The following is an 18,912-nucleotide window of genomic DNA, read 5'->3' as shown; positions in this document are numbered from 1 at the left end:
CAGATGATTGTTACATGCAAAAATGACTGAGCATTGCAAAATGTAAGCTCCTATCCAGCTTAAACCAGTTTGGTCGGATACTAATTGTAAATATGTTGCATGTTTGAGAGGATTGTGGCAGCACTAATGCGGCTTTCACACCAGCGCTTCCCTTTCTAGCTCCGAGCTAGAGCTTTTCTGGTTCAGCTCCGGTTTCCCTCTTCTGCTCCCGCTCTGTTCACACCGCCCAGAGCCCGACTGGTGCAGCCGCTACTGCGTCATGACGTCACCGTTTAAATCGCTGATTTGCTCCCCAACGGCGCTCACAACAACAACAACAACAACAACAACAACAACAATGGGGGACTGCGTCGCGTCGATGATCGTGTTGCTTTCAATCACACGAAGCCAGATTAAATTAAATAACGACTTCTCCAACCTTATGCTTTTCTCCAGAGTGCCGTGGTTCATTGTTTATTAATGTGTTTCAGCGGCATTTACCGACCGCTGCAGTGCTGGCTGCTCTTCCACAGGAGTTTATTCTCCCGTTAGCTCCCGGTTAGCTCACACTGCAGCGGCCGCTCTAAAGTATTCACTGTCTGACTTTCACACAAGCAGCTGATTCATATCCCCTGTTCCCCTTAAGTGAGTGTGTGTCAGTCTGAATTGACGCTGTTTGGCCTCACAACGCTGTTATGAAAGTTTCTCTGGTATAAAATGGCTGATGTTAGCATAGCAACCGAAGCTAAACTGACTACTTGCTATTGCTATCCTATTGTGGCATAAGCCGTTTTCTACAGGCACATTTTACCGGCATATTTTTATTATGATTCTACTTGTGATATTCGGACACGACAACCTGTGCAGCCTATGTATTGATTCCATCCGATAGCTGCTATAATACAAAACAAAACGTCTGCCTCTCTCCACAATGATCAATAACAGTGAACGGATGGTCAAAGTAAGGTACAAATAAACAGAATCACACGAAGCCTGGTTAGTGTTGCCTGACTTTATAAAGTGTGTTTATAAGCACTACTGCTTGTAGGCAGGCATGACGAGACTCTTCAGTCGACCCATGTTCAGGGGAGGTGGGTTTAGTTTCCTGCACGCCTCGACGTAAGAGAGACGTAAGCGACGCCACATCTTAGCTCCGAAGCTCTTGCCTCTAGACCTTTATATATACAGTCTATGCTAGAGTCTAGACCGACAATTTTTTGGAGCTGGAAGTGAACCGGATTCCGGAGCTAAGAGGCGGCGCCGCTGCGGTGTGAACAGGAAAAACCGGTACTTTTCAGGCTCCAGCTCCGAGCCGGAGCTGAAAACGCGTTGGTGTGAAAGGGGCATAACTGGTCTGAGGTTCAATTATGGCGCAACAATTAAAATCCTAAACACAATGGCCTTAAATGTGTAGTACTGCACATTTGTGTATCGGATGTTGTAGGAGAAAAAGTTCAATCCAAGAGGATCCATTAGCCTAACACCTTACCAATTAAAAATACTTGCACCGACTTGTAGTTTGCTGGTGTGAAACTGTTTATGCTGAAGTGTTTTATATAGTAAAGTTTTAGAATTTGATATAAGTGTATGGTCATTGTGAGCAATGGCACTTGAGACCAAGTGTGTAATACGACTTGGATTATACTTTACGTGATGTAGGAAATATGTAAACAGATGTTTTTATAATAGTATTGCTGTTCGTAAACGCAGCCCCTGTTTACTTGAATTTATCAAGAATTTAGCTAACAAGGGTTGGGTCATTGAGACAAAAGATCATTTTGTTTATGTTTGTGAGACATGTGACCTACTTAGTACTGAATTGAACCCTGACTCAACCGTCATGCTTTTAACTCACCGGAGTGAATTTCCCATGAAGACAGGTGGCAGGGCAGGTGACAGTTCTCCCTCTGCAGCTGTGGCACACAGTGATGAGTTCTGGAAGATGTCAGCTGGGTCCGTCCCACCTGGGAAACTGGCACATACATCCCAGAATTGCCCCCGGCCACTAACAGCCACCTGAAACACAAAAGACACAGAAAGAGGCACAAGGTCAAAATCTGAAAAAAAGCAAACAAATATTTTCAACAGCACTTTTGGGTGCCCTCTCTACCTGCGACAGCACTGAGAGCCAGCCTGCAGGGTTGGCATAATCGGACGCGTTGTTTGATGGCGTGATGATGGCTGTGTGGAGTGTTGCTATGGCAGCGACACAGTGAGGGAAGCCCCAATTGGACAGAAAGAGTCGAGCTGAGTCCTCCAGCTCCTGCTCACTGGGGGGCCGCAGGTAGATGGAGCTGAGGAGTGCCACGATGGCGTGACACATGTCCCTAACACACCTGCACACAGTGGACTTCCCCACTCCAAATAGGGTACTGATGGTGCGATACTCGATGTTGGACGCCAGGCGCCACAGAGCCACTGCTACGCGTTTCTCCACCGGCAGCGCCAGGCGGAAGCTGGTGTCCTGGCGAGCCAGACGGGGCCTCAGCTTGTCACACAGGTAGAAGAACGTCTCCCTGCTCATTCGAAACTTATCGAGCCAATCAGAGGGCTGGAATTCTGTCATCACCACCCGCTCCCACCAATCAGTGCTTGGAGTGGTGGACCATGGACGTGTGCGGACGCGGACGTTGGAGCGCATACCTCCTGCTATCATCATCTGGGGAGAAGAAGATTCATCATAAAAGTTACATTTTTCTTTAAATTAATTCACATAGATCTATCTATCTAGTCACAACTCTCACAACATTTGACAACATAATGGTGTAAGGACAAATTCTAGCAGGGAAATCTAAGGCCATAAATATAAAAACAATAAATATAACCTGCTACGGTTAGTACAATAACAAACTATACTTCTATCATTGCTAATATAACAAACAGATAAAGAACAGATGTCAAAACAAACATACATTGTTGTGTTTTTTTTCTGCGCCTTTGTTGAGATCTATGCAGTCTAGCACCTGGCTTTACTTTTTTTTTTTTTTGTATAACTGCCACTTTTCTGGTATTTGAGCAGAAATATAGATATTTTTAAAACCAGTAACCAATCTTTTAATCATGGCTCTGTTGTAGGGTTTTATATTTTAAAGTTATACTATTCAGAGAGATGTCATAATCATCTTTATGATTTATTTGTTACTATATTCTGTGAATGATCATGACTTGTTTCATTGTATTTAATTACCATGCAAGTCCTTGCTTGTAAAGCACTCTGAAGAGCATTGATTTGTTTGAAAGGTTTATCAGTTGCAGGATTTTGGTTTTATTTTCCTTTTTGGAATGTAATATTATCTGCAGCTCTATTTCAGTTCCTCTTCCAATAGATACTCTATACGTCTGTATTTTCCACAGCGGTTGTTAAAAAATAAGTGGTAAGAGGAAGAGACAAACACTGGACCCAATTGACTGTAAAATGTGAAAAGTAAATGGGAGGGGGTTTGGGAGGGTCTCTAGCTTACTTTAATGAATAAGTCTCACACAAATAGTGTTTTTACAAACCACAAATATAATGTTTGGATATTTTCATTATAAATCCATACGTGTAATGTAGCCTGATTGACTGCCATATTTAGCCTTCACATATGACGGTGAATATGCTTGGATATGAAAAGAGCCAGAGAGGGACTGACTGACCATGAGCGTCCTCCTCTGCCTCTGGAGGAAGTACTGCCGATGTCTGATGCGTCTCTGGATCTCACCGCGCCTCTGAGTGTTCGCGTTGTATAAATCTCTCCTGCGCTTCAGCATCATGTAAGTCATCAGGAACATGAAGGGCCGCAGCTGCTCCTCTTCCTCCATGTGGACAAGTGCAACCACGAGGCAACACGCACGGCATTAAGGTACAGTGGTGACAGTAATGTAATGTAAATGAAGAGCCTCGGGTGTTTCTGCAGGTAACGCTACTGTCATTTCACTACAAAGCGCAAAGTGGTGTACTTCCGCCTTCTTTCTGTTTGTGTCGGTCTTCAGCCTCTGCTGGTGCTGCCATCTAGTGGATGAATGTAAGAAGTGTTGCCGATTACTGTATGTCCTGTATGTCACTAGCTTTATATATAGTCTATTTTAGCTAATATATAACTCTTATAACAAATACAAATTAAAATATACACATGTAAATGGACATTGGGCCTATTTGTTGACTTTTCTGTTTTAGCATACAGTATAAAAGACATAATACATTTCATGAAAAAAAAAGTGTATTGTTGGTAACTTTTCTAAATGTTTTCCAATAGCTGCATGCAATAGACAGGAATGCCTTTTAAATATTGTTTTAAATGATTAATGTTTGTACCCAGAATAATTTAATGTCAAAAGAAGACACTGTTATTAAATGATTACATTTCAAATTGTAGTTAAATTAAGATCTCTTCCACTTTATTAAGTTGAATTATAGACATCAAACAATATGCTTTACAACAAGTGTTATCTTCCAAACAATGGAATTATAGGGTTGAGTGGCATTCTTGAGCAGAGGTAATATCTGTAAGTGTAGATTTTAGGTTACAGGAGGTGCACAGAAGGTATTTATTAACATATTTCAGATTGTTTTACATTCATAAATTATGAGAAACAGGAAACAAAAATCTAGGACAAAACTTTCACACGAGTGATAAAGAGCTCTGCGGCTGCGTTCTCAAACTCCTTTGCATCCATATCCCCCCCCGGGCCTCTTGTCTGGGCTGTAGCCATGGCCTGACCAAGCTTGTATGGGGAAATCTTGGCACTGGCCTCCAGGTAGCGCTTAGCTTTAACATTAGCCTCCAGACAGGAATTAGATTTAGTATTAGCATTAACACAGCAGTTAGCCTCACTGCCTTGTGAAGTCTCCAGGGCTTCCCTTAAGGTCCCCAGCACGGCCAGGCCAAGTGCCCGCGAGGCAGGCCCCTCGTCAGGGCAGCACACCTCAGCGTAAAGCCTCTGAGCCTGCCGGATGTAGTCTGAGAAAACTGCACATGTGAGCACACCGTGACGGAAGACATCATAAGGGACGGCCTCGTGGTCTTGGCAATGGAGGCGTCGAAGGAGCGGGGCGGAGGTGGAGGCAGGGACTCCACCTTCACTGCACAGGCACTGCAGAGTCTGGGTGTAGAGGCCTCCCCTCACTCCCCCTCCCACTTCTGTCTGGCTGTCGGTACAGGAGCCTTCAGGGCACTCAGGAACCTCAGCTGGACGTCTGCGAGGCCCGGTGCTGTTCAAAAGGTCATAGGCCACACAGACGTTGTTGTTGAAGGCAGATCTGGGTTTAAAATGAGAAATGGGATCAAATGTAAGATAAGATACAAGATAAAACAAAACTTTTTGTTCATTCTGAAGGAAATTATTTTGCCACAGATAATGCAAAATCTCTTTCTGTTGAGTGACTGACAATAATTAAGTCTTTAATGGTCGTTTATCACATTCTGTCAAGGGTTCTTAAAATATTCTAAGGCGGTAGTTGGTAATGTTGAAAAATTGTTAATAAATCAATCCATTGTGCAGTTCCCCCATCTAATTGGTGAATTGAAAAGATACAAGAGTAACGTAAGTGTCATGGTGAAGGAGGATAAACAGTAAATAATTTACCAAGGATTAGCCATTTGTTACACTATAGAACTTACATGTTGCAGTTTCTTATCAGTGCAATTGACTATGAAAAATAATTGACTACATTGGTCACACAGACCCAAAAACAACAGACTTCTACAGTCTCTCATAAACATGCACAGAGAGCAATGATTAATTGGTTTTAAATATCACAATAGAGGTTTCAAAATTACACTAATGTAAGATTACAAAGAACAAAAGATAACATTTGGTTAATTAAATAGACTGCTGAAGTATAATCATATGTTATATTAGAATAACATTTGGTTCATTATTTCAAAAAAGCAATGTTGAAGGGTTGTGGGTTAGGACCGTAAATCTCTGTGCCCTGACCTCTGGGAGTGGTGTGCCAGCCGCAGGTGCCACAGAGCCCGATTAAGATGCTGCTGCTCCTGCGCGCTCTGCGGCCCGTTGTTCATCTGATCCGCATCGCCGCATCCAACTGTGCCGGGCTCTGTCACCGAGGCGAGGTTACAGAAGTGGTCGGCCAGGAACCCGATGGGATCGTCCGACCTGGCCTCCACCATCTTCAGAATGGCCCCGCGGAGCAGCTCTCCCACCCCGGCCTGCGACAGAAACTCCCTGTCGCAGTCCGATTTGGTGGCTTTCCCATCGGGCATCCCTGGAGGAGCTGCCCCGGACCGGCGCTTCTCCTTGTCAGCCATAGCTACTTCCCGTGATGCAGCAACGGAAGTGATTTAATACCGGTCGGGAGACAGGAAATGTACCCTTTTATTTCGGTGTTACATATCGCAAGAAAAAGAAGCGAAATTATCCGATTTCTACAACAGCCGAAAGCCTTAAAAAAGAAGCTATGTCTCCAAAATCACTCCGCTCTGTCTGCTGGTTACTAGGGACGCTGTCTGACGCGTCAAATAGTCCGTTCCGGGGCGCGTAAGGATTCTGATCCTAAGGTGCTCATTAATTCCCATTCCTCTCACTCTTTGTGAAATCCATTTTATTTACTGAAATTAAATCTGAACACGATGCTGCTGTTTAGTGAAACAAAGATTAAGAATATGGAATAATAACAACATTCTAAATTGTTACACCACAGTTATGAATCATTTTATATACTAGTGCAGATATAATACAGGCTAAGATCACTTTACAATAAGACTACCCTTATAAAGGGTTTAGGAATAGTTTGTAATGAATTTATGAATTAGGTTGTGAAAACTTTATAAATCATTAATAAGCTTTCACAGGACATGAGATAAACATGGCAACTGTGACCGGTTGCTTGCCAAATAGTGAGCCCACATTTATCTGTACTGCTAAGACTTATATTGGCTACCTAGCTTACTTCGTCTTCATCGGCCAGCATCCTTGGTATCTGTTCACTGAGTTGATTCCCCCCCTTCCATCTTGATGTTTCTTGGCATCTCTTATGACCATAATGAATGAGTTACTAACATGTATAACTGCCAAAAGGGAGCCTTATTGTAAAGTGTCAAACACATTCCCATTTGGGGGGAGAATCAACTCGTTGAACAACAGATATAGGATGTTGGCTGATGAAGAAGACAAAGTAAGCTAGGTAACCAATATAAGGCTTAGTCATCTTGCCAAATAGTGAGGATGTGTTGATGTATGAAAACTGTTAGAACTGGTTTATAAATGGTTCTTAATGATTAATAAAGTGTTTACAACCTAAGTAATAACCTAATATGTGGAAGCTAATGTTTGTACAGTTTAATTTTAATTTTGAATCAGAAAAGGTTTGAGGAATAGATGTAAACAAATAACATTTTAAAACAGTAGATGACATTGTTCTTACCCATTCTTTTTTTACCATTACCAAGTGTTTTCATATGGTGTGTCATATTGCAACAAACGCCATTGCTCGTTAATGCAAATAAAATACATGTAACTTCAGATGTGGCTCAATAAAGGGAAAAGTACACAGAACACAACAGTTAATGCCTCAGAAATGTAAAGTTTAAGCAATATGTTAAGGTTTATTGTATAGAACATGATAACAGCCCAGGTTATTGCTAACCAAAACAGTCAATACAGCATCCATATTTTCATCATCTATCTTTAAACAAAACATAAGGATGTCTACGTAATGGCCGTGATATACATAACATACAGTACGTTAGGAAGATGGCCTTCGATCATCAAACAACAAATACATCATTTATCAATAACGTTTTTTTTTAATGGCTGCACGATCAGTTTCATGTTCGTTAAACATATTTCTAAGAACGTTACTGTACAATTGGATATGAAATATACATTGCACAAACAAAACTACTTTCAAGCAAATAAAAAGCTTTTACTCGTTAAAATATTCAGTACATGGTTAACTCTGCCTAAAAAACCCCAGATATTTTTAACAAAATAGCTTGGTTTGAACACTGTTACGCCACGTGGAGATGATTGAAGTGTACTCCATATATGCTTCTGTTGATGCTCAACAGCTATAGAGGACGACTGAATTAATAATATTTAAATGTTGCAGCACCATGCCCTTTTTCATTAATAGGCCAAAACTTGTTGAATACCTATGTTGTTAAATACATCCTACATAAATGTCAAGTTTACTTTGAAAGTTGTAAAACCAGTGTTATTGTTTCTTGCAATGATAGACAAATCAAGTTTACAGTTAAGTGTTGTCAAGTTTCACTTGTTGGGCTGTAGTTTTGTATTTGCAGTCATAATGCAATGTCTGCGTCGCCGCCTTGTGCATGGATGCCATTTGTTAGCGGCACATGGTTACCATTGGTGAGGACTACTTTCTTTGAAGCAGTCACATGACCGTTGATGTAGGCTGCTTGTGGAGGCAGGAAGTTCCTCTGCAGCTTGTGCTCCAGCAGCATGTGGTTCTGGGGAGGAAGGCCCAGACACGCTCTGAAAAAGACAAGGCGGGAGACTGTTATCAACTTCTGTCACCGAATTAAGCGCATAAATAGCACACCTGTTTATAAGCATTGTAACACCCAATAGAATAAGCTCCTGAAAATGTAATCACATTTGTGGATGTGATAAAGGATGTGATAAAACCCAATGATGATATAAATTGACCAATAATGTAATAAAATGAAAAGAGGACGTTGTTGGCAAAATGAAAAGAACATTTTAAGCTGATTAAAGCTAGCCCTGTCCATACCTCATGATGTTTATTATGCTGGCCCTCTGGCGGAAGAATGCGTTGATGACCGGGGTCCCTGATGGGACCAAGGGGGCCTTGCAGAGGAAGGAGAGCAGGGCCAGGACACTGTGGAAGGACTGGAAGTCCTCCTCCCCCTGAGGTCTGACAGCAATACGCTCACAGAGCTCCGTCAGGATCACCAGGTCCAGGATGATTGGGCTGGCTAGCAGAGAGTCCTGTTGCAGAAAGTGACAGGAAGAAAGATAGATGAGTAATGGTGGAATCGAGGGGGAACGGAGAAGTTGAAGACATTTATTTTTTCTCAACCAACATAATATGCACCTGCAGGAATGGCATCTATTCTACACTATAGCAGTGTCTTTTTTAAGACTACCACTGGGAGTCACCAAATCAAAACTTTTCGTATCATACACACTGGCATTGGTGCAAACTACACTGATGCAGATAAAATGACACCACATTGTTTCAAGCGTTTGGCTGTTTTTTAAACCATGATTCGACAACTTTAGTTGTTCTAGTTAACAAAAAATTCACCATGTATATTATAGGAAACTACAGTTATTTTCAAGCAACTTATGTGGAGCATTTTTTTAACACAATGTGTTCTCTATAAAAATGTGGTTAGCCTGGCATAGTCGATCAGTTGTACAGCCAAGCAACCAGAGTAGGTGTTTTCGCGAAGGAATGGTGGCGGATTAAAGCAGGTAGGCCAGTTTAATATGAATTAACTTTGTAAATGACGTGAAGACGTCTCTTTAAATTAGCTCCAAAACTTGCTAAGAAGGATTAACAGTAAGCTCTAGTACTCCTGAGCCTCCGCCACCATAACCACTGTCAGATAAGGAAGAAACGCTTTGAACTTTGTGTTGAGCAAGCAATTACAATTTGAACGCTCACATTGGAAATTGCTCTGATAGGCCGTATTTTACCATTTTTCACTTTCATGTTTTACAGAAACAGATTTAGTGGCCACTGACCTCGCAGGTGTTGTGCAGTGCGATGGTATTGGTCCCTCCCATCATTATTTCAGAAGTGTATTCATCCATGGCGCGCTTGCTGTCTGCCACATAAGGGACATACTTAATCACCACCTGAACGAACACAGAGACAGTTAACAAGTGTGTTGTCTTCAGTCAGATTTGACATGGAGCTCATTATCTTTCTGAGTCTGATTCACTCACACAGTGGTCAGGTTTCTCTCCCGGCTGGTACAGGATGGGGTTGGACTGCACCATGTCATCCACCACGTTGCTCTTGGAGATCTCCTTGGAGCGGAACTGCTCTGGAGCCGACAGGTTTTTCCCATCGTTGTTGCCGAGGTGATTGTAGCTGACAATGGATTTCGGCTGTCGAGGGAGGGAGAGGAATTATTAAAATGTCTTTGTTCAGGAAATACAGTGTAATGCAAGTTTCAAGCTGTCATCTTATTTTGTGTCTGGACAATTCAACTGGAGCTCTCCCTTAGCATTCGTCCTCTTTGTTTGACCCATTATGTTTATCCTAAAAGGAACCGAGATATATATTTTAAAGCCATCGCAGGCATGATTGTGAATTAGGGCTCGATGAATTTAAATGATTTACTTAAGTTGTTAATCGATTTCTATTCCTACATTCCAAAGGATTAGATTTAAATATGTTCACGGTGCTTTAATGTATAAGTATGTGTCTTGAATGGATGTGTCTCTATTTTCTTGTAAATATCTGAGTTTTGATGTGTGTAACCAAACCAAAACTATAAATGCTGCAGTGTGTGGCATTGGTTTATTCTACATAGCTGTCCCCATACCTTTACACATAAACATACAGAGGTTAATGGGACAAATATAGCTATCTGAACCAGATGATATTTGATTGTTTCTGAATTTTTACTCTTGGATATAAAAACATCTCTGAAATCATAAGCCCCCGTATTTTAGCCTATATAGTTTTTTGTGATTGTTACAACCCTAGTAGTAACCAGTGGCGAACCGTCAGGGCCTTCAAGGTATTCAGAGAATACCCTGGAACACTCAGATAAAACAAACAAAAAATCGATTTAATTATATAAATAAAAATGTATATAAATGTATATAAAATGAATAAATGAGAATCGTATCTGTGTTGTTGATCTGTAATATTACAGTGTTACGTTGAATTGATTGTACTTCTCGGACCATGCACTACGCATTTCAGTGGTTTTGTGTTAGAAAAGAAAGCAACCAATCAGATCTTGTTCTGGGTCTCTGGGTCGAATATCCTTCAACCAAGGTATTCTACATGTGTGTGTCTACAGAAGGTCCAGTTGTGATAGACACGGTTCGCCACTGGTAGTAACTCAATCTGGTTGATATCAGATCGTTACTTCATTAATCCTCCTTCCTTCTATCTCACCTTGATACCTGAACTGACCAGGAAGTCAACCAGCACTGACTTGATCTTGGTCTGACCGGATTTGAAGTCGTCTCCTCCGATGAACACTCCTTTCTGCACGGCCAGCTCTATGGCTCCTGGTACAAAGGTGTTCTGCGGGGAGCCGTTGATGTAGGCACAACCCTCCAGTATGCTGGCAACTGCAAACAGAGTGGAGGGAGAAACCGCTGCTCCAGTCTGACGATGTAGAGAAAAGACAATGAAATCATGTCTGTAAACGAGTGTATCATCACAGCTTGACTCACACAGCGTACATTTCCCCCGAGACTCTCCTCACATCGTCTTTGCGGCACAACTCCATTGTTGCCTTCATGCTTATCTGAAATTGAGCTGTTTGCTGAAGATCACAAGTCTGTGAAATAGTTTATTATTGTTGCTGACAGCAGTACAAGCATGCTGAAGACGGGAGATAAAAAATAAACTCATCCATGAGGAGCAAATCATAATTTCCTTCCCCTGATCTGATATAAAAAAAAAGGAAAAGCTGACTCATTCTGGCATTTCATCTACAAATCCACAGTGAAGTGTTAGGGGAGCTAATCTCCTCATCCTCTAAGCTTTATTAATCACTAAATGTGATGAAGGATTACTGTTTGGTCCTCGGCTTTAGGAGGAAATTAAAAGTTGAATTCATGACTACTGGCCACCATCACAATTTAGGTTGGTTTCTAGGACAATGTAAGTTCATCTCTGCTGTAACACACTTAAGGATCTGTCTCTTTAGAGTTTCAACTTTGGAATATATTTTATACGTTTGGAAGTTTTCTGACCAAACTCTGTTCACAGCTCCGGCTCTCACCTTGATGGCAGCAAGCAGGTTCTTGGCAGTGTCATTGACCCCAGGTATGATATCACAGAAGCGCTCGGTGTTGGCGGTCCACAGAACAATGACTTTGTCCACACCACTCGACTGACGGAAGTCTCTGATGTCAGCTCTGATCTGCTCCATCTAGAAAAGCACAGTCAGATAAGACATTAAATGTGAAATGACAATGAAAAATGAGACTCCAGACACTTACAGTGCTTTCACACATTTCACCTGTTTGATTTAAAGAATCTCAGGTCTGTTTGATTGGTTAGTACGGTTCATTTTGGCTGGTGTTAAGCTGTCATTCAAACCTTAAATTGGACAGGACAACTGACTATTGGAGTTTGTTTGTGGAACCAACCAAATGATGTTAAAGGGGCCATGTCATGGCCATTTCTACTGATCATAATTCCATTGTTGAGGTATACTAAAATAGATTTACCGGTCACTCACATTGGTTTCTCATACAGCATCTCTGTAAAGTATGTGTATTCACCGGTATTCACTCTCTGTCCTAAACGGCTTGTTGGAGCTCCTGCCCCCCCCTCTCTGTGAGCCCAGTGTGCTCTGATTGGTCGGGACGTTGAGAGGCTTGTTGCTGCGATCTGCTGCGAGGAACGGACAGGCTTCAGGGTCGGCGATACAGCGTGAACAAGCGAAACTCATCCTGAGCACACACAAACACTCACAGCCGAAGTAAAAACAATAAGGCCCCGGCCACACGAGGACGCATACGGCTAAACGCATAGGATTAACGCAAACGCAAAAAAGCTTCCGTCCACACGCAATGTTCACCGGATAGTGTCTGTCCACACGAGACAGCTCCAGTTAGCTCCAACCGCTGGAGAAGATGCAGTACATATGCAGGAGCCTGTACGTCGCGCTGTAACTTCCTCCACAAAAGCAGCGAAGAAGCATGGTTGTCATGGTTGCCCTTCTGTTTATTCTCCGCGGTGGGGGCTGAGGGAACCGGGCAGAGTTTTTCGCCAGTCAACGTGTGTTAAAGTTTAAATCTTCTGGACAAAATTATAAAAGTGCCGGTCAAAGGTCTTCTTTGTTATTTATTGAGCTTCAAAACAAATGAATAACGAATCTATATAATATAATAATATAATGCATGGAGCCTCTCTTTTTCCTCCCTCTCTTCGGACAGCGTCAGTAACTGTCTCCAGCAGCAGCTGATCCAGTAATGAGTGACCCGGCCGACAGTAAAAATAAACATATTTATAACTAGTTTAGGAAGTTTGAGAAGTAATTAAAATAGCTAAGGGCGATGATCTGACTTGAAGTGTGTGTTTTGCTCCGTTCACCGCTGCATCACAGCGGGAGGAGCTGCAGGTGAGCAGAGCTGCGTGTCTCCGTCCTGTCAGATTAGACTTCACTCGCGTTTATGTCCATATCGAGAGAAAGATAAATAATCTGAATTCAGTGTGCAGTTTACTTTGACGTGGGGGTGAGCAGCAGAGGTGGGGAGAGGCGGGGCTATTGCGTCATCATTATCAGAAAATGATCGTATAGGGCGCACACACGGAGCCGTTGGACCCCCCAGAGCGTTGCGTATGCCGTTCTATCCACCTTGGGACCCGTTATCGTTTCCGCAGTTGTTTACTGTCATATTCGGTCGTCCTCGTGTTGCCGAACGGTCTATATGACACTAAACAGTAACGCAAACTACCGTTTTCGTCCTTGTGTGGCCGGGGCCTAAGTGTGGCTTGATATTGAGTAAGAAAAAGGTTTATAACGCTGTGAGAATGGGTCTGCGGAGAGCATTTCTCTGCGATCCCAACTTAGCAGCCCGAAAAACGTTTACCCATTTAAACAGTCGTGGTAAATAGCTGGTTTGTTTCAAAGATCATAAATACACAAACAACAATGAATACTTACAGGTTGTGTACCCGAATCTCCCGCTGGTCCAAACAAAGTAGGAACAGCATCGGTCTTCAGTGCCCTACGCTGTACATATCCGGCATGAATCGCTGAAAGGTTTGTGAAGCTTTGTTTCGTGAAATGCTAGCAGAGGGTGTGGACTCTGGGTGTTCACACGTCACAGTACCCAGAAAGTAAACAATGGAACATGAGAAATCTCCAACGAGGCGTTTTGGGGCAGCATAGATTGTGTTTGGGTTTTACGTTAGGTTTTACTCGCTACAGGGTGTACTTTGAGGGTTTTTGACTCTGCAAACCGTTTACATGCATAAAAACCTTTATAACACACAAGGGGACGGGTAATAACCGGAAAAGCATGACATGGGCCCTTTAAGGAAAGCAGACGTGTGATTTCGGCAACATTTCAAAAGCTTAAAAACTAAATCCATCTACTGATCATAAAATCTAATCAGGAAGTGATCTTATGATGTATCTGTATAAGGAAGAATATAACCTATTCATGCATATCAACACTTAAGCGCGTCAGCAGGGGTTCCCTTGATTAATAGGTCAAAAGCTGTTAAAACTGCTGTGCATGTATCCGACTCCATGTATTTGATCAGTCCATTAACTCCATTAAGAAGTGTTTGACGCAATCTAACAGTAATCAGCCCCCATTCATTACTGTATGCCTCGTGCAGCTTGTGTAGCCTAGAGCCTCGCTTCTGCCTGATAGTTGTTTTGCAGTCTAATAATACTATTAATGCTTATAATCAGTCACTTCTTGGTTATTCCTTGTGACACCAAAGAACATTAATATACAAATGAGAAGCTTTAAATTGCTGCATAAATGTCTGTCAATGTGAACATGAACCAGCCAAGTGCTATAGTGCAACAATGTTTTATTTTCCCCTTGGTCTGGACTAAATGAACTAGGGATGCCAGCGATTATTCAATTTTTCGTTACAGTCTCCATAATTGAAAAAAAAAAAAAGATTTAAATTCGATTTTATTCATATATTTTTTTATTATTATTTATGTTTTTCTTTTTTTTCCTGGCTTAGTTTCAACCAAAATATAGACTAATGCTAATAATATTATTAATAATTGTAAATGGCCATTGGTCACACCACCAGTTTGTTTTACTGTAAACTTGGAGGAAGCCAGCAGCGCAGGCTGAGCTGCTACACACCGACCCCGCCCCCCCTCCCTCTCCGTCACACGTGCGATTGATTTATTGGCGATATACAGAACAGTGAGAACAACACAACTAAAGATGAACAAAGCGGTACGTTCAAAGAAGAGTTCCTCGTGGATCTACTTCGAACTGACAAGTGCAAATAAAAAAAAAATGTATGACGCTACAAAAAAGTATTTTTCTCCCCCTCGGGGGGGTTGGGGGGGCGTTGGGTCTGCGGCGAATAATCGATTAATATTCCCCAGGGCTGTCCGATTTTCGAATTTGATCATGGTCAGTTTCTGGCATCCCTAAAATGAACAGGACTATAGGTTTGAAAGCACCCTTAAACCTGCTGGTGTAACAGACCGAGGGTTACCTGCTCCGCCATGCTCCCAGTGAGGACGTTGTCGGCACGATCCTCCTGGTTTGCCGCGATGAAATCAGGGAAGTAGATGGAGGGTCTGGGTTTCAGGCCGCTCATGTGAGGTCTCAGCTGCTCTTGCAATGACCAGTCGAACACCTGAGCTCTCTCCATCGCACTGCCAAGATCCATTGAGGAAATATCCCAGCCTAAAAACACAAACCCACTTCCAAGTTAAGAAAGAACCACTGAATTCCTTCAGATCTAAAAAGGGCTGACTTATGAGAGTCATTACTTTGATCCTATAAAAGTCTACAGAAGCTCTATAGCTTACACTGTTAAAGCTATTCCCTTATGAAGTAACAAACTAGATTGCAGTTAAGGACACCTCTGACCATCTTTACCTCATGGAGAGGGTCTCCATGAAGCTGCCCTGAGGCCAGAAATTCCTGCTGTTAACACTGCAGTTACCTCACTCTCAAGTTTTGTATCAGATCTTAAACCTTGAGCAGAATATCAGTAATTGTCCATACCGTCAAAGATTATATCATTAGGGTGCACCATGGGTAGGAGGTCCCTCAGGGGCACGTTGACCTCGCCCTCTGGCCCTGATCCCAGACAAACAGTAGACGCCTGCAGGAGGGAGCCGAAGTAGTTTGCTTTCTGAAGAATGTGAGAGATAAAGGAGAGAAAGACACTGGTTAAATTCCCTTTAAGGACTTTTTTATTTGAATGGGTTTAAGGTTTTATAAGTGTATTAAATCCAATGAACCAGAGGAACAAGCTCATAAAGGCAACAATGTATGCCCATATAAGGGAAATCCCTGAGCCCAGACTCAGTTAAGCCCTTAACACTCTATTGAGCATGTCAGCATAACCAGCTTATAATGAGTCTGTACCACTGTATCGGGGGACTTACAGGGGGATATATTGATAAAATAGGACAAAAGTTTCTCTATTAGCTTCTTACTGGCAGTCAATGGTTTCTCACATCGCATGATAGTTTGGTTATAAAGATTTCCTTCACAATCTAGACGTTATTGTTGAAAGAAGAATAATTGCAGTGTTTCATGATGTAGCTGCAACACTACAAATGTAAGCTTTATACAAGAGATTACTATTTTTCAAGCAGTCAGCAACTGGTTTGCATTCCTTTCTGTACATTATGGTTACATAATCAAAGTTAAGTGGTTTTACAGGGTTTCTTCAGTTAAGGTTCATTAGATGTAAGGCGTCACCATTATCGAAGTTACGTTTTCTAACTCATCTAACCTTCATTCCCATCTTGGTTCTCCAGGTGAGACCCAGCTTGTTGGCCAGCACGGCTGCAGTCACTGTGGTCCCGTTGTTCCCTCCCCATCCCACCAGCATCACACCCAGCTTGGGCACACGTCTGTCTGTGCGGAAGGTCATCTTGGTGGTGCGGGGAGTCACCTGTTTCTCAATAAAGAGAAAACTTTACAAGGACACTGTACAGATGCCAAACACTGATGCAGGTCTCAGGTTGTCAGAAAGGTCCACTTACTGTGACTCTGTTCCCCTCTTTGTGAACGGATGAGGTCTGGTACTCATACTCGGACTCAATGTGTGTATTTGTGTACCTCACATTAGGGCTGTTGACTTCAATGTTGAAAGACATGGCCGCAGAATCTGCAAAAAGAGAAACAAAGATAACGTGTTTAATGCCTTCCTCTGTGTCTGGAAATATTTAAAATCGGTTTGCAATACCATAATACAATAAGTTGTAATATTTAAGATGAATCTAAAAAGTATCTTGCCACAGTTTACAGGTAGGCCTATGTATACATTTCCAAATAAGATGGACAAACATTACAGTATAGGAATCATTGATGGCCAAAGTCAAGGTGTTAATCAATATCATTTTTGAATAGAGCTAACAAGAGGCAGTGGCACTATAGTTAAGGGTTGTTGTTACTGACTTGCAGTGGCAGCAGCTGGCTTTTATTGTTTTTCAGATAAAGCTAAGCTAAAACATGCTAATACAGTTTGGCCCTTGTTGCCATAGCAACATGAAGATGTATGCAGTTGGCTGAAGGAGCAAGACTGTTTCCAGATTACTCATAATAAATCCATGCAAAGTATGCATGTTTCACATTTCATACACCAGTGTACAACAAGTCAATAAAAAAAATTAAAAACACATGATTTAATATTAAATCTACTCCAGTTATTACATATCAATGAATGATATCATAATCAAACGTAAATATTCATATTGATAGGTAATACAAAAATATCCTAGAAAATAAACTGGAAATAGTTTACATGCAGTTGAAAAGTAAGTTTCCTGCAGTTAGCTGGACTGTCCCACGCTATGTGTCGCAGTCATAAACTGTAAAGGTTGCAGCCCAAACTGGCAACCCCGTGAATAACTTTCCATTACTACCCCGGACCACGCCTCTTCAGGAGACCTGAAGCAGTTCTGAGTCGATAACAGATTATATCAGATTATGACAAATTCTTTATATTTACAGACAACAAAGTACCCAGGCCACAATTCATTTACCCTTCGAACACGGCCACAAAAAAAATCGGCATTTTATACGATTACGTTTTCACGAAAAGTACGTCATTTTAAACAAAGGGTATCAGTCTGAGGAACAGACTCACCAGTGATCTTGCAACGCAGCACTTCATTTATTTTGTACAACTATGTCAAAATGTTAAGGCAACATCTAATGAAAAAACGTGTTAGCTATAGTAATCAAGCTTAATCCATTACTTTTGTAAAACAGAAATACTTAAAACCCGAGCCCACAAAAGGGACAGGAAGTCTTTATACTTGTACGCCACTCGTAAATGCGTCACCTAAAATCACAGAGCATAGTTGGTTGCCTCTACTCTGTCCGGCATCCCTTAATTATAAAACGGAATAGATTTTCTAAGCAATTACTGTCAGACCACCTAGTACTATTTCTGTCAATTAAAAACTAAGAAACAGATATCAAATGAATGACTTGCTCATTTGAACAGAAAATAAACCCGGAAAAACACCCACCTTCTTCCTCTTGCAGTTTAAAAATGACTGTAAGTATCTTTGTTTAAATGAAGCAGGTGTTGGTGTGGGTGTTGCTTGCAGTAAATGTCCAGTCCTTTTCCTCAAAAAGAAATTGCCAGGTACTGCCTGCTTGCCTCAATACGCACATAGGATTATTCTCTCTTTAAACTGCACTGCTCAGACGTGTTCAGGGCTCCGGCCAATCAGAGGGCCCCATGCAGCACGTGGTTTGAAGCGCTGGAGCGAAACAACCAATGTATGATCACGTTGAGAGAGACTTTGGGCGGGACTTAAGAACATGTCACATTCCTGAGACTCAGAAAACTGGAAACCCTGCCTGTAGAATGATGAAGGATGAATGTAGGGAATATCTCCATACAGTTGAATAACATTAATGATCTACTGGTGTTACCTGCACTCTAATTACTGTATTATATAATCAGGGCCGGTTTTTGGCATAGGCGACTAGGGAGTAGCATGAAGCTGCAGCGTCGGAGACTTCAGTTTAAGGACCGCAGTCCTGGGACCGCACTCCTAGGAATAACGACCCTAGTTTTCGTGACACTGCCACCTAGCGAGTGCAGTG

At 41.9% G+C, this 18,912-nt stretch overlaps 3 protein-coding genes across 3 annotated transcripts; all 3 read right to left on the bottom strand.

The window, feature by feature from the left end:
- Positions 1-6: 6 nt before the first annotated feature.
- LOC307013060 (uncharacterized protein) lies at positions 7-3,939 on the bottom strand. Its single transcript, XM_079640281.1, has 3 exons — positions 3,616-3,939; positions 2,090-2,638; positions 7-1,995 (listed from the first exon to the last, which is right to left on the bottom strand). Exons 1-3 carry the CDS (start codon positions 3,778-3,780, stop codon positions 1,831-1,833), a joined length of 879 nt encoding a protein of 292 aa, XP_079496407.1. The 5' UTR covers positions 3,781-3,939; the 3' UTR covers positions 7-1,830.
- A 389-nt stretch (positions 3,940-4,328) lies between these two features.
- tpgs1 (tubulin polyglutamylase complex subunit 1) lies at positions 4,329-6,385 on the bottom strand. Its single transcript, XM_079640182.1, has 2 exons — positions 5,899-6,385; positions 4,329-5,218 (listed from the first exon to the last, which is right to left on the bottom strand). Exons 1-2 carry the CDS (start codon positions 6,228-6,230, stop codon positions 4,567-4,569), a joined length of 984 nt encoding a protein of 327 aa, XP_079496308.1. The 5' UTR covers positions 6,231-6,385; the 3' UTR covers positions 4,329-4,566.
- A 1,116-nt stretch (positions 6,386-7,501) lies between these two features.
- On the bottom strand, positions 7,502-18,500 carry LOC307013947 (inositol-3-phosphate synthase 1-A-like). The gene is made up of 11 exons (XM_079641589.1): positions 18,327-18,500; positions 16,833-16,957; positions 16,580-16,741; positions 15,841-15,970; positions 15,323-15,516; positions 11,892-12,041; positions 11,054-11,269; positions 9,865-10,029; positions 9,661-9,774; positions 8,681-8,898; positions 7,502-8,421 (listed from the first exon to the last, which is right to left on the bottom strand). The coding sequence occupies exons 2-11, from the start codon at positions 16,944-16,946 to the stop codon at positions 8,226-8,228; spliced, it is 1,659 nt and encodes a 552-aa protein (XP_079497715.1). The 5' UTR covers positions 16,947-16,957; positions 18,327-18,500; the 3' UTR covers positions 7,502-8,225.
- Between the last annotated feature and the right edge of the window lie 412 nt (positions 18,501-18,912).

The sequence above is a fragment of the Notothenia rossii genome (genome assembly GCF_949606895.1).
Source record: "Notothenia rossii genome assembly, chromosome: 7".
Taxonomy (NCBI): Eukaryota; Metazoa; Chordata; class Actinopteri; order Perciformes; family Nototheniidae; genus Notothenia; species Notothenia rossii.
This window is presented reverse-complemented; position numbering and strand designations above follow the sequence as displayed.